Here is a 16,140-nt window from a genome sequence, read left to right as displayed (position 1 = left end):
TTTTGTTTAACCTTCCCTCCTTCTCCACCAAAAGCATAGATTCAAGAAGGGGACATCAGGCATGTTGCTGGCTGCAGGGCCCCTTCCATTCAGGGATGAGCCTGTGGCCACGCTACTTGCACTGACTTATTCACTCAGCAGATGTTCTCTGAACACCTACCACACGCCAAGACTTTTTCCAGTCACCTGGGATAGAGCGGGTGACATCCTCGTCCTCATGGTGATGAATTTCCAGGGGAGGGAGATAGACAATAAATTAATAAGATGTTTACACCTGGTGTTACGTGCTGGGAAGGAATTTAGAAGCAGAATGAGGAAGAGAGACAAGTAGAGTGGGTCCTTATGTGTCAGTCTAGGTCATAAAAGGAAACAGATGGAATTTATACTCAGAGAACACTGAGGGGCTCATAGATTAGCGAGTGCACAAAGTTGTCACCACCCCAGCTGTGAAAGGAAAAGAGAGGAAGCCATGGAGAATAAATCCTCAACATCCTTCTCCTTCATCTCCTTCTGGTGACCCCCTTATTGGCTGAACCCTGCTGGGAACCAGATGGCAAACACCCAGGAAAGGCAGTTTGTAGAGGGCACACTCCTCTATCGGACTCACACCAGGGCAGCTAGAGAATGGATCTGGAAGGATGAAGAAAGCTCAGGCTACATTAGAAAAGGCAGGCTGGGAAGGCTTCTTGGAGGCAGTGGCACATAAGGGATTCAGTTTAGGGAAGAGAAAGTTCTTCCCGGTTGAGTATGTAAATCCGTGCAATAAGAGTTTTCTCCTCCGGGAAGCCTTTGAGAAAGAGAGACACATACACATGTTCCTTTGAGCTGACTTCAGTCCCTGGGTAAACCAGATTAGATACATTTTTGAGGTCTTTTCTAGCCGGGAAGTCTCCAGTTCTTAAAATAAGGCAGATTTTTATTCTCAGACAGCAGGAAAAAAGAGATTCAATCATCTGAAATAGAAGGCTCTTTCAGGACATTTTAAAGCACTTAGACTGCATGGTCACTAGAAATATTTTAAAAAGCATACAACATGTGCTTGTTTTGTCTGGCTTTTGCAGGAGTTAAAATCAAACTTCTGGAGAGGTCTCGGCTTCTAGAGATGTGAGAGGCCACTGAGTCTGATCCAGAGCTTTCATCCAACAGAGACTTAAGGCTCAGAGAGGTGAAGTGTCTTCCCCAAGGTCACACAGCTACTCACCATCAATCAAGGAAGGAGGAGGCACCAAAGAGAGCAGAGAACCACCCGCAGATGGACTCTGAGGGTACCTGCTGCTGCTCAGTGGGATGCTATCAAAGTCAAGGGCAGCAGCGGCAAAACCCCCCTCCCCAGGAGCAGACAGCTGAGCTCCGCAGGGAAAATAGCCCATTTACTCACACTCTCCCTGGGGTGGGGGGGTTTGCCACGGCAGCCTGTCTCCTCACGGGTAGCATGCCTCAGGAGTGGGGGAACGTGCCTTCTGGAGCCTGCGTCCTCTAAAAACAGGAGGACACAGCAGGCTTTGCTGGGAAGGCAGGAACGCGCAGTGGTAAAACAGGGTCCCAGTGTCCCACGTGACTCAGACTGAGGCTCTGCCACTTGCTGTGTGAGCTTGGACCAGTCACTATACCTCTCTGAGTCTCAGGCTCCTCATTGTGAAATGGGGATAAAAATTGTACCTTCCCTGGAGGCTGCTGACTGACTAAATGTGAGACCCCCTATCATGGCACCTGACAATAGAAAGCACTTGATAAATGTTTATTTTTCATGAGATGCTCTGGAGAGGCTCAGCACAGTGCCCAGCCTATAGCAAACAGCGGGTAAAAGGCAACGGCTAGCATCTTCATCCACATCATCCAAGGTGATGAGAAATTCCATGAACAGCGTTACGGCAATGCAAACTCCAAACGTGCTGTGACCTACCGAGACATGGCCTCACCTTAGGAAACCCCAGTGGGACTTTCCCTGGTGGTCCAGTGGTTAAGACTCTGTGCTACCAATGCAGGGGGGCCTGGGTTTGATCCCTGGTTGTGGAACTAGGATCCCACGTGCAGCCAGGTGTGGCAAAAAAAAAAAAAAAAAAAAAAACAACCCACATACAAAGCCTCGAGTTAGCACATCTAGGGAGCAGTTAGTCACCCCAAATGGCATCTCTGGCTTTCCAGCTGGAGTCACTGGAATAGCAGACTCCTTGAAATAGCAGACCGCTCGTGGGCATGAAAATCAGTCTCCACCAACCAGCCTGGCTGCCCAGCTTCCAGGAAGGCATTTACTTGGGAAGGGAACCTTCCAGATTCCCTGTCCAAATGGGCAGCTGTGGCTGAAGGGACTGGGCCCCCCTCAAAGCCTTGTTCACCTTGCCACCGCCATGGGGAAGTCAAATTTGCCCAGACAAGGAGAAGGGCCCCTGGAAGTTGTCATTGCAGGAAACCCCAAAGGGTTCTTTCAATAGCCGCATGTTTAATACAATCCAGAAAGCGACCCCAGCATGAGCCAAGGGTCCCTTCCTTCTCTCCTCTCCCTCCCTCCTCCCTTTCATTCATTTTCTTAGTCAACAGACACTTATTGCACACTGACTATGTGAAAAGCACAATTCTATGTGCTAGAGGGTTTTTTTCTTGAAGGAAATCCAAGAGAGACCCCATCCTCTGCGTGCACCCAGAGCATCTCTCTCTCCGTCCGTCGTTATCCCAGGCCTCAAACTACCAATGGGGAAAGCTCGCTTTCATTTTCAAGCAATTCCGTGATGCTGGGACCTATTTTATGGTTGTTGTGACAAGAAAATCAGGTCACACAGCAAGCGCTCAATAAATGTTAGCCATCATCATTCTTGACGCAAGGATCTGTGCTCGGCGCCTCAGACGCCCACCTTTCCACTCTCACAGAAACTCTGGGAGGTGGATGTTATTTTTATTCCAGTGGTAGAGGCGGGGAAATGGAGCCCAGAGAGATTAAGTCCTTTGTCCTGAGGGTTAATTGAAGCCTGGATCTGAAACCAGGCAACCTGGCTCCAGAATCCACTCTTTTTTTTTTAAGCTTTTTATATTATTTTTGGCTACACAGTGAGGCATGTGAGATCTTAGTTCCCCATCCAGGGACTGAACCCTCACCCCCTGCATCGAAAGCATGGAATTTTAGGCCCTGGAAGTCCCAGAACTCACACTTAACCAGAGTGGGCAGGCATCAATTGGCTCTCCCAACCAAGCTTTTGTTCCTCCTCCTCCTGGTTAAAGCCATCTTGTCTTGTAATTTGTTCAGTGCACCTGCCAATCCAGGTACCCCAAGAGCAGCGGCTGTGGGACCCTCACAAGCCAATCAGCTGTGCTCCCTTCCTGGAACTTGGATCTTGGTGAAGTGGGCAAGACAGTGGTGCTCCAACACCAAAGCCGATTAGCTCATTCAGGCTTCCAGAACTTCCCCCTCCAGCCTTCCCCTGGAGCCTCAGGCTCCCTGACAGCCTTCCAGTAAATTCCATCATAGCTTAGCCAGAATCGGATTCTGTGGCATGCAACTGAATTCAACCCACAACCCATTCAGCCCACGGCTCCACACTTGACTGGGGCCTGATGCCCCTTTTCCGTTCCTTGGCAGGAGTGGACCCAAAGCTCCCTCGTGGCTCCCCTCGGGCACAGCCAGGTGGGGACTGAGAGCCCGGTACTTACGTGCCATCAATTTTCTCCACCCCGTGGAAGAAGCTGATGCAGTCTGATGTGTTCCGTAGGTTAAGGCACTTCTCATCAATGAACTCGGCCGAGTTTTTGTCCTCGAGGTCCCTCTCCAGGGCATGCTGAGCATCTCGGTTATCACTAGGAGGCAAGGACATGTCCCTAGATTGTGCTCCCACCCAGAGTCCCTCACCCAGGGTCACAGGGGAGGTCAGTGCAGAGCCAGCTGGAAACCGAGTCTCTGGACCCCAGGAGGATGTCCTGTCCACCCCCAGTAACTTCCAGCCCTCTTCCCACCTTAAGGCCCCACCACACACCCAGGGCCTCCTCCCACTCTCCCTCCCATCCCCCCAGTCCAAACAGACCTGTTGTCACTTAGAACAGGAGAGAGTAAACATTTATTGTAAAGGGTCAAATACTATATATTTTAGGTTTGGCAGGTCATGTGGTCTCTGTTGCAACTAACTGCTCAACTATGTAGGAAAACAGTCATAGATAATCTGTAAATGAATGGTCATTGCTGGGTTCCAATAAAACTTTATTGGCAAAAACAGATGGTGAGCCAGTTCTGGCCCTCCGACTGTAGTTTGCTGACCTAAGGCTTCAAAAACAGGTCAGGAGCAAAGAAATTAAATCCTCACGCTGGGTCCCCACCCATCAGGATGCACAGAGAGTCATGTTGGGGCAGGTAGAGCCCTACTAGGGCGCTTGGGGCCATTGGAATTGGCAAAGCCATGGAGAAATGGGGCCCCATCCTACCCTATGAACCAGAATGTGAAGACAGACCAGAATGGGATACTTCTTTGGTGGTCCAGTGGTTAAAACCCATACTTGCACTGCAGAAGGCATGGGTTCCGATCCCCAGTCTGGGAAATAAGATCCCACATGCACCTTTGTGACCCCATGGACTATATAGCCCACCAGGCTCCTCTGTCCATGGAATTCGCCAGGCAAAAATACTGGAGTTGATAGCCATTCCCTTCTCCAGGGGATCTTCCCGACCCAGGGATCAAACCCAGGTCTCCTGCATTATGGGCAGATTCTTTACCATCTGCATCACGAGAGAAGCCCCTTTCACTTTCATGCCACATGGCAAGGCCAAAAGATTTAAAAAAAAAAAAAAAAAAGACCAGAATGTAGGAGAGACGCATACCAGAGCATCAGAGGAGGACCTGGTGCCTCAGACTCACGGGTTAGTCGGTTCAGCTCCTGGCCCCAGCTAATGAGGCCCAGGGAAGGAGAGGGCAGCCCGTCACCCCCAGTAGGAGATTCTGGCCAGTGCCAAAGCTTGTCCTACCATTGGCCCACCGGGAAAAGCCTGAACTTGGCTCCTGCCCAGTCAGGAAAGCCTTTTCTGCTTTGCTGGGGCATCTGGCGAGGTGAGGACTCAACCCTGCCCAGATGCAGGCCTCAGGCCTCGTTTAGAAAACCTTGAGTCCACAGCCCAGCACCTGCTCAGGGCCAGGGTGGCCCCAGGTGGGTCAGCGATAGAGCCTTCCCACGGGGTCAGGGCATACTGAGTTCTGATCCTCTGATGAGGCTGCGGCCAGTTCTTGGTTAGCCGGGCTGCCCTGGCCGCCCAAGCCACCGCCCTCTGAGATGACAGGCATCCTCTGACACGCGGGCTGCTGCCCAAGGTCAAAGGGCCTCTCTCCAGGGTGAGTGGACCTCTGATCCTGGCAAAGAGCAGAGTCCCATCCACCTGCTCTCATCTCCCCCAGACTTGCGCTGCCTCAACGGCTTCCCTCCCAGCCTCTCCTGTTCTCTTTTGCTCTTTCTCCGTGTCTGTCTTTTCCAGCTCTCTCAGTCTTGATTTTTCTGTTTGTCCGGCATGTCTATGTCCCTCTCTGGCCCTCTGTCTCTCTGCTCCTCATCTCTCTCTGTTTACAGCTTCATGTCTTTCTCTTTCTGTCTCTCTCTCCCTCTGACACCAGCTCTCTCTGTCTCTCTCATGCTGTGTCTCCCAGTCAAGGAGACCACGCTGGTCATTCTAGTTTTCCTGCACAAGCAGCCCTCCACTCACTCCAGTTTCAAGATTTCTCTTCCAGGGTCCAGTTCCCCAATTTCAAGTCTTGGATTTTGTTCACTTTTTCGGCTCAAACTGTCCCATTTCCCAAACTAGAGGCCTCCTGTCCCTCCGACACAGAATTTTGTCACAGCCCCAAGACAACCACAAATGCAAAAGCATGCTCCTTTGCTGGGAGAAAAAAAAAAAATAGGCAATCATAAACATAAGGGCAGGGCTTCCCAGGTGACTCTGTGGTAAAGTATCTGCCTGCCAATGCAAGAGATGTATGAGACTCGGGTTCAATCCCTGGGTCAGGAAGATCCCCTAGAGAAGGAAATGGCAACCCACTCCAGAATTCTTACCTGGGAAATTCCATGGACAGAGGAGCCTGGTGGGCTACAGTCCAGTGGGATCTCATACGAGTCGGATACAACGTAGCAACTCAACAACATCAACAAACATAAAGGTAAGAAAAATCCAATAAAGACATTTGCTGCCCAAAGAATTCTCTTTGTTAAAACTTTCCTGTTCTAAATACAACTACTGAAGCCTTTTTAAAAGGTTAGTTAATTTATAGACAAATATTAGGCAAATTTAGTCCAAGCAATAGATGAACTGACAGAAATCAGGACAAAGGCACAAATATGGTATTCAACTCTCCTTTTATCCATTCAGCTGGCGCCTCAGTCACTGCTCTATTTGCATCTCATTTTGACGTTTCTCCACCTCTGAGGTCTCCCTGAGTCTTCCCAACTCCTCTGTCCCTGACTGCACCCTTAGATCTGCAGGTAGCTTTTCGACATTGCCCTGGATGACATTTTATCCTGGACAATTCTCTCCAACTCTGTCACCCTTTTTACAGCCTCAGTGGGGTCAGGGAGCTGCTGTGTTTATCAGGTGGGGGTGACTGCTGTTTCTGGGGATACAGTGGACCAGGGCACCAAGCTCCCAGACCCTTTAGCATCCCATACAGGCTGCCCACTTGCCCTACACAGCAGGAAGCGGCAGTCCTGGCAAGGTTGCCAGCCCATCTAAATGAAGAATGGAGAAACCAGTAGAACCGCCTGCCCTGCAAGTGCCCAGCTCAAGACTCCCCTTCAATTATAGGGGGCCTGGGGGGTTCGGGGTGGGGTGGTTCCTGGCTTGTCATGACACCAGGTGCATAATCTTCCAACAAAAAAAAGCTGATTCCTTTGAAGACTCAAAGGAATGATGGCTCAAGGTGTCCATCAGCTTCCTTCTGGAGATTCCCAGGTCCCCTCACCTTGATGGCCAATGCCACTCACTCTTGGATGTATCCCAAAGTTCACGACTCACATGGGGAAGCCACAGGCTAAGAGGACCCTCAGGGAGCCTAATTTCTTTTGCCAAAGGACTCACACTGCCAACAAGAACCACCAGTGATGTGCTGACTCATGAAAATCAATCAGTAGCATCCTATTGGTAGACCGAGATCACCCATGGGGGTAGTATTTACATCCCTGAAATTGACAAACGTGACAAATCAGGATTTCTCTCTTTTCCTGGAGAGAGCTGATTGTTAAACTCTTACCAACACACCACTGATCAAAAGAACCACATGGAGATGGGGGACCCTTCCCTCTTGCCCCCTAGAAACCTGGGATACCCCAAACAAACTCCAAGAGGAGGAGGAGAAAACAGCTCTTACCGCATCTGGATATCAATCCTTTGAGCTAGTTTTCTCATCTGTTCTTGGCAACATTTTATCATATCTACTTCCTGCAATGAAAGATGTCAGAAAGAGCTCAGAAACTCAGCTCCCTGTCTCCCAGGCCAGCACCCTACCCACCACCTCTCACTGCCCACTCTCCATCCCATGAGGTGAAATGTCAGGGTGGAGTCCATTTCCAGCCTCAACCCACATGATCCCCTGGCCAGGCAACTGACAGTCGATTGTGGAAGCTGTACATTCTATGTGCCTCCTGTCCTTTCCTTTATATACCTCCAGAATAAAAGAAAATGCAGCACCTACTATGTGCCATGGGTCCATGCATAGAACATCTTATCATTGAATTAAATAATGCGTATGAAACGATATATGACAGTGTGTGACATGTAATAGGTGTTCAATAAACACTGGCTATTGGCTCAGATGGTAAAGCGTCTGTCTGCAATGCTGGAGACCCAGGTTCGATCCCTGGGTCAGGAAGATCCCCTGGAGAAGGAAATGGCAACCCACTCCAGTACTCTTGCCTGGAAAAATCCCATGGACAGAGGAGCCTGGTAGGCTACAGTCCATGGGGTCGCAAAGAGTCGGACACGACTGAGCAACTTTACTTTACTTTACTTTACTTTACTTTACTATCATGATAGGTGGAGCTAGTGGCAAAGAACACACCTGCCAAGGCAGGAGATGCAAGAGACTCAGGTTTGATCCCTGGGTCAGGAAGATCCCCTGGAAGAGGGCATGGAAACCCTCTCCAATATTCTTGCCTGGAGAATCCCATGGACAGAGGAGCCTGGCGGGCTACCGGGTCCCAAAGAATGGGACACGACTGAAGTGACACCACAGCGCACACTATCATAATGCCCATTGTGGAGATGAAAAGACTGAGGGTCAAATGACCTCATCTCTCACTATTTCTAAATTGCAACCTAACCCCTGCCCCACTTTCTGAGTCCTAACTTTGCATGGCGTGTGGGGAGCTGGGGGGGGGGTGGGGGGGAACACATGTGGCTTCTACTCTTGACTGGCAGCTCAGAAACCTCTCTGACCAGTTGATCTTCCACTTCCCTTAGGGAGTTGGCCAGACCCAGGGGGCACTTTACCCGGATAAGATTTTTCTCCACGTTGTCATGGACCAAGTCAATCCCGATCCTTTTCTCTCGCTGGTACAGACACTCCAGGGCCACCTGCAGGGAGTGATGAGAAATCATGTGATCTCCCTGCGGCTGTTTGTAGACCCTGAGTGGAAGTGACTCGCTTATACCTTTGCCATGATCTGTTTCATTCCTGGGAAACCTGGATGTTCCATGGGGCCCCATTAGTGTGTGTTTGGCTGGGCTTCTGCCTCACCTTCTCCATCAGTGGGGGCTTTGAGATGCTGAGGGAGACGGGGAATGTGGAATACAAAAGGAGGGGGGCTGTGGGATGCTGAGATGGTACACAGGTGCAAAATTAGTGCACACCTCAAGTAGGTTGTGCTGGTTAAGTCAGCTCAACAAGTATAAAGCACTTAAAATACTGTCTGTAAGTATCACCGATGAGTACATATATGTGAAAACCCCTCTTTGGAGATCTCTAAATGGGGGGAGAGCTTTGGAAAGTGTCTGAGGCCAAGTGAGACCCAGGCAACCCTGCCACATGGCCCTTACAAGCCATGAAAGATGTGACATGAGCAGAATGGAATAGAAGTCAGGGGAGCAGATGCTCAGAGCAGCTCCTGCAGCAACAGACAGAAAAAATGGTCACTGGCCACGGGCTTGTGATGTCACAAAGAGCATGGGAGGAGAAGGGGTCAGGGAGCATAGCAGGACATCTGGCATCGAGATGCAAAAACATCTGGGAACTCAGGAAGGAGGGGGAGGAGCCCTTGATTCCAGGAGAATTGACTGCCCCCTCCTCTCTGTGTCACCATCCATCAAGGTACTGGGGACACTGCAGTGAACTAAACAGACAGCCCTTGCTCATATGGAGTTCAAACAGAAGAGCAAGAACACAAACACACTTGAACACAGAAAGGAACTCAGTCATTTCTGACTCTGATGTGGGCTGGGATGAAAATAAGGGACTGTGAGTGGGTGGGGAAGGAACGACCAGGTGGTTAGGGAGGACTTCCCTAAGGAGGTGGCAGATCATGACTGAATTATGAGAAGCAGAAGAAATGAATTGTGATACTGTGCCAGGAAGCAGGAACAGCTGGTGCAAAGGCCCTGGGGTAGGAGGCACAGCAGACAGGAAGCACTGGGGCTGTGACAAGAAACTCGGATGTTAACCCCTCCGATGCATGAGGAAACCATTGAGGGGGTTTTAGTGGGCAGGTGCAGAGATCTAGTTTAATGTTTAAAATCATCCCTCTGGCTACTGCCTGGAAAATGGGTTGAAGGGAGCAGAAGTCAGGAGGCCAGGAAGGAGGCTGTCATCACGGTTCACTGAGAAGCACCCGGAATGAGGTGGTCAGCTTGGACTTGGAAACAAGTGCATAGAAGTAATATGTCTCTGGTCCCTGTGCCTCCATCTGGCTGTCACAGGGGGCCGTACATGATGAGGCAGAGCTGGGCTTTCCAGACAGGCTCAACGAGTGAGGAGGGTTGGAGGCAGTGGGGGGAGCACTGGATTTCGGGTGCTGCCCTGGATCTCTGAGCGGCAGTCCTTGCCCACTGTCCTTCCAGGTGGGCAACCTGGGGGTGTAGAGAAACAGCTGGGACCCCCACCACCCCATAGTGGTCAGAACCTGTTCCATGTCTCCAAGGGATCTGGAGGCAGAGCCCCTCAGGTGTCCCCATGCCTGACAAAGAGCAGATGCAGATGCAGGAGGTCGGCAGGCAGGATGTCTGCGTCCCCACGTGCTCCAGGAAGCAGCAGGACATTGTCTCGTGTGGCCAAGATAATCTTCCACAGCCCAAGGCGGATAATGCCAGTCCCTCCCCCCAAAATGTCCGGGTCAGGACCCAGGGACAAATTCTTAGTTACTCAGACTCCTCTGCAGCCAGGGAGCCTATAAGAGTTCTAGCAAATGGGCTAAACTCCAGGAGATGGTGAAGGACAGGGAAGCCTGACGTGCTGCAGTCCATGGGGTTGCAAAGAGTGGGACATAACACTTTCATTTCACTTTTCATAGACATACTGGTCCCTCGCAGCTGAACAGCAGTCCTTGCTGGAAAAGTGGACAGAAATCCCTACCCTCGAGGAGCCTATATTCTAGTGCGCGGAGCGAAACAGTAAATAAGTAAAAAAATGTAAATTGTCTAGTATGTTAACAGGGTCTTAAGGGCTCGGAGAAAAATAAAGCAGTTAATTGAAACACGTCTTCTAAAAATCGTCACATACGTATACATACATGTGTGCTTGTGATGTCTTTATGAAGCACCTGTGATTCTGCTGTAACCTCGGGAGAAAGGAAATTCAGTCTGAGGAACCCTGATTACACTGGGATTATTGTCAACTGACTAAGTTATATATAACTTATATGTATATAATATGCATGTATGTATACATAATATATGTATGCATACATAATATATATACACAACAATATATATTATGTATATATGCATATGTATAAATGGGCTTCCCTCATAGCTTAGTGGTTAAGAATCCACCTGCAATGCAGGAGACCCCAGTTCAATTCCTGGGTCAGGAAGATCCCAGGGAGAAGGGATTGGCTTCCCACTCCAGTACTCATAGGCTTCCTTGGTGGCTCAGACAGTAAAGAATCTGCCTGCAATGTGGGAGACCTGGGTTCGATCCCTGGGTTGGGAAGATCCCTTGGAGGAGGGCATGGTAACCCACTCCAGTATTCTTGCCTGGAGAATCCCATGGACAGAGGAGCCTGGCAGGCTACCGTCCATGGGGTCGCAAAGAGTTGGACATGACTGAGCAACTAAGCGCACACACACACATATACATATGTTAATATATATACATATATATATATATATTTAACTTAAAGCTGACTATAGATGATGATAGGAATCAGAGGAGTAAAATCAGTGAACGAAAATGGACTAGATGGGTGAATTTAACTCAGATGACCATTATATCTACTACTGTGGGCAAGAATCCCTTAGAAGAAATGGAGGAGCCATCATAGTCAACAAGAGTCTGAAATGCAGTACTTGGATGCAGTCTCAAAAATGACAGAATGATCTCTCTTCATTTCCAAGGCAAACCATTCAATATCAGAGTAATCCAAGTCTATGCCCCAACCAGTAATGCTGAAGAAGCTGAACAGACCTATGAAAACCTACAAGACCTTCTAGAACTAACACCCCAAAACGATGTCCTTTTCATTATAGGGGACTGGAATGCAAAACTAGGAAGTCAAAAAATACCTGGAATAGCAAGCAAATTTGGCCTTGGAGTACAGAATGAAGTGGGGCAAAGGCTAATAGAGTTTGCCAAGAGAATGTACTGGTCATAGCAAACACCCTCTTCTAACAACACAAGAGAAGACTCTACACATGGACATCACCAGATGGTCAATACCAAAATCAGATTGATTATATTCTTTGCAGCCAAAGATGGAGAAGCTCTATGCAGTCAGCAAAAATAAGACCGGGAGCTGACTGTGGCTCAGATCATGAACTCCTTATTGCCAAATTCAGATTGAAATCGAAGAAAGTAGGGGAAACCACTAGACCATTCAGGTATGACCTAAATCAAATCCCTTATGATTATACAGTGGAAGTGAGAAATAGATTCAAGAGATTAGATCTAATAGACAGAGTGCCTGAAGAACTATGAATGGAGGTTTGTGACGTTGTACAAGAGGCAGGGATCAAGACCATCCCCAAGAAAAAGAAAAGAAAAAAGGCAAAATGGTTGTCTGAGAAGGACTTACAAATAGCTGTGGAAAGAAGAGAAGCAAAAGGCAAAGGAGAAAAGGAAAGATATAACCATTTGAATGCAGAGTTCCAAAGAATAGCAAGGAGAGATAAGCCTTCCTCAGCGATCAATGCAAAGAAATAGAGGAAAACAATAGAATGGGAAAGACTAGAGATCTCTTCGAGAAAATTAGATATACCAAAGGGAACATGTCATGCAAAGATGGACACAATAAAAGACAGAAATGGTATGGACCTAACAGAAGCAGAAGATATTAAGAAAAGGTGGCAAGAATACACAGAACTGTACAAAAAAGATCTTCATGACCCAGATAATCACGATGGTGTGATCACTCACCTAGAGCCAGACATTCTGGAATGCGAAGTCAAGTAGGCCTTAGGAAACATCACTATGAACAAAGCTAGTGGAGGTGATGGAATTCCAGTTGAGCTATTTCAAATCCTATTTCAAAAGATGATGCTGTGAAAGTGCTGCACTTAATGTGCCAGCAAATTTGGAAAACTCAGCAGTGGCCACAGGACTGGAAAAGGGCAGTTTTCATTTCGATCCCTAAAAAAGGCAATGCCAAAGAATGCTCAAACTACCACACAATTGCACTCATCTCACATGCTAGTTAAAGTAATGCTCAAAATTCTCCAAGCTAGGCTTCGAACTTCCAGATGTTCAAGCTGGACTTAGAAAAGACAGAGGAACCAGAGATCAAATTGCCAACATCCATTGGATCATCGAAAAAGCAAGAGAGTTCCAGAAAAACATCTATTTCTGCAATATTGACTATCCTAAAGCCTTTGACTGTGTGGATCACAACAAACTGTGGAAAAATCTTAAAGAGATGGGAATACCAGACCACCTGACCTGCCTCCTGAGAAACCTGTATGCAGGTCAGGAAGCAACAGAACTGGACATGGAACAACAGACTGGTTCCAAATCAGGAAAGGAGTACATCAAAGCTGTATATTGTCACCCTGTTTATTTAACTTATATGCAGAGTTAACTTATCATGAGAAACTTATCATGAGTTAACTTATCATGAGAAACGCTGAGCTGGATGAAGCACAAGCTGGAATCAAGATTGCCGGGAGAAATATCAATAACCTAGGATATGCATATGACAACACACTTAGGACAGAAAGCAAAGAACTAAAAAGTCTCTTGATGAAAATGAAAGAGGAGAGTTAAAAAGTTGGCTTAAAGCTCAACATTCAGAAAACTAAGATCACAGCATCTGGTCCCATCACTTCATGGCAAATAGATGGGGAAACAGTGGAAACAGTGTCAGACTTTATTTTGGGGGGCTCCAAAATCACTGCAGATGGTGATTGCAGCCATGAAATTAAAAGATGCTTGCTCCTTGGAAGAAAAGCTATGACCAACCTAGACAGCATATTCAAAAGCAGAAACATTCCTTTGCCAACAAAGGTCCATCTAGTCAATAAGCTATGGTTTTTCCAGTAGTCATGTATGGATGTGAGAGTTGGACTATAAAGAAAGCTGAGCACCGAAGAATTGATGTTTTTGAACTGTGGTGCTGGAGAAGATTCTTGAGCGACCCTTGGACAGCGAGGAGATCCAGCCAGTCCATCCTAAGGGAAATCAGTCCTGAATGTTCATTGAAAGGACTGATGTTGAAGCTGAAACTCCCATACTTTGGCCACCTGATGTGAAGAACTGACTCATTGGAAAAGACCCTGATGCTGGGAAAGATTGAAGGCAGAAGGAGAAGGGGACAACAGAGGATGAAATGGTTGGATGGCATCACCGACTTGATGGACATGAGTTTGAGTAAATACCGGGAGTTGGTGATAGACAGGGAGGCCTGGGGTACCGCAGTCCATGGGGTCACAAAGAGTTGGACATGACTGAGCGACTAAACTGAACTCATAGATGATGATGCAGCTCAAACTGAGCTGCAAGATGCCTGTCACCTTGACCTTCACTCAAGGTGGGTGTGTGGGACTGTACTGCAGAGCTGATATCCCAGTCACCCCCAGGACCCCCTCCCTGCCCCATGCTCACCTGCAATGGACACCTCAGCTCCTCAGCCGCACACTCCAGCCGCCTCTTAATGGCATCCAAGCTGCGGTTCTCGTTCAGAAGTCTCTCCAGCTCGTAGTTCAGCTCCGACTTCCAGAAGCCGATGTCCGATAGCCTCTGGCCCAGGTTCCGGCAGGTCCCCTCCTGCATCTGGCGCGTCAGCTGATCCTTGTCCTGCATGAGCCGCATGCAGTCGCCTGTCATCCGGCCGGCCCAGAGCCGCGAGGCCTCAGCCCCACATAACTGCAGCCGGTTGGACTGGTCCCAGTCCTGGGGGCTGTACCGACAGAAGAGGGCAGAGCGGGCAGCTGGCAGGATGGTGGGTGGCCGCAGGGCGCTGCGGCAGGTGGCCCCCTCGTCCAGGCAGGTCTGGGCATTGGCCACCTTGTAGAAGAGGCTGGGTCTCCAAGCGTTGAGGTAGCGGTGCCCTGGCAAGTAGTAGGGCTGGTAGCACTCCTGGACGGTCGGGCTGGATGCCACCGAGGGCAGCGCACTCCCGCCACAGAGTTTCTTGGGACCACAGTAAGTGGCGGTCTGAGTCGTTCCAAGAAACTCCATCTTCCCCCATCAGCCCCGCTAGGGCAAAAGTCTACCCTGGGGAGGCCAGGGCACCGCAGGAAGGGGAAGGGGCTTCTCTTGGGGATGGGCAGGGCCTCTATGACTCGGCTCTGTTGTCATAAAGCCTGGGAGTGGTGCCCTCCTGGGCAGCCCCCCGGCCGCCCCCACCCCGCACCAGCTCACTTACCCTTTGCTGGGGCCATAGCATCCCAATCCAAACACAGACAAACCAACCAACAACATGAATGAGTTTTTCTGTTTTACAAGAGTTGGAGGTGCAAGAAATGGCATTTGTATATTTTCAATAAATAATCAAATCTGCCTTTCCACACTTAACTCTGCCTATGGGAGAATGTGGTCCACTCCAGTACATCCAATCAACTCAGGGTCAAGGTGGTCAAGGCTAGTTGTTTCCCTTCTCTCTCTGTCCCCAGGATGGCACCAGAGTGGTCCATGCACATCATGGGATACCACTCAGGGCTAAAAAAACAGCATGAGCTCTTGGCACACACAAGAGCAGGAATGAATCTCAGATGGATTAAGCTCAGTGGAAGCAGCTAGACTCACATCCTGTATGATTCCATCTACATGACATTCTGGTAAAGGTAGATCTATATGGACAGAAGACAGATCGATGGTGCTGGCGGTAAGAGGGAGATTGACCGGAAGGGGAAGGAGAAAATTTGGGAACGATGACAGCACCATCCTGTATCTTGATGGTGATGGTGTTTATGCAACCATCTGTCAAAACCCCTAGAACCAGCCACTAAAAAGGGTGAAGCTCCAATACTTTGGGCACCTGATGGGAAAAACTGACTCACTGGAAAAAGACCCTGATGCTGGGAAAGATTGAAGGCAGGAGGAGAAGGGGACAACAGAGGATGAGACGGTTGGATGGCATCACCGATTCAATGGACATGAGTTTGAGCAGACTCTGGGAGATAGTGCAGGACAGCCTGGGGTCACTGCAGTCCATGGGGTCACAAAGAGTCAGACACAACTGAGCAACAAAAAAAGGGATGGTTTTTACTGTATGTAAATTATACTTCAACAAACCTGAACCTAAGAAGGAAGGTGGGGGAGGGGTTGTGAGCTCATTGGCAGGGCTCTGCCATGTCTGTTTGGCTTCTCCGTTAACTCCCAGCACCTGACACAGGACTAAATGGATGAATGGGAGTCTAGGTTGAGGGTTTTGTTATTCCATAAAAAGCATTCAACCTTCCGTTCTATACCAATACTTTTATTCCATCAAGAAACTTCCTCCCCTCCTTGGTTGGTGGGAGTGGCAATGAAGTCTCAAGATATTCGACAAGATCCCTTCTCCCTTGTGAGGGCTTCCCAGGTGGTGCCAGTGGTAAAGGACCCC

General features: G+C 48.9%; 1 protein-coding gene across 1 annotated transcript in view; it reads right to left on the bottom strand.

Moving 5' to 3' along the window:
- The window catches only part of TEKT5 (tektin 5), a 51,390-nt gene extending 36,542 nt beyond the window's left edge, over positions 1-14,848 (bottom strand). The window contains exons 1-4 of the mRNA XM_006068151.4: positions 14,199-14,848; positions 8,444-8,527; positions 7,323-7,393; positions 3,643-3,786 (exon numbers count right to left, since the gene is read on the bottom strand). Of these exons, the coding sequence (XP_006068213.4) occupies positions 3,643-3,786; positions 7,323-7,393; positions 8,444-8,527; positions 14,199-14,774 (875 nt within the window). The 5' untranslated portion in view covers positions 14,775-14,848. The remainder of the gene's footprint in view (positions 1-3,642; positions 3,787-7,322; positions 7,394-8,443; positions 8,528-14,198) is intronic.
- Between the last annotated feature and the right edge of the window lie 1,292 nt (positions 14,849-16,140).

Source organism: Bubalus bubalis, chromosome 24 (genome assembly GCF_019923935.1).
Source record: "Bubalus bubalis isolate 160015118507 breed Murrah chromosome 24, NDDB_SH_1, whole genome shotgun sequence".
In the NCBI taxonomy this organism is placed as follows: Eukaryota; Metazoa; Chordata; class Mammalia; order Artiodactyla; family Bovidae; genus Bubalus; species Bubalus bubalis.
Note: the sequence above shows the minus strand (reverse complement) of the source record. Positions and strands in the feature narration are given on the sequence as shown.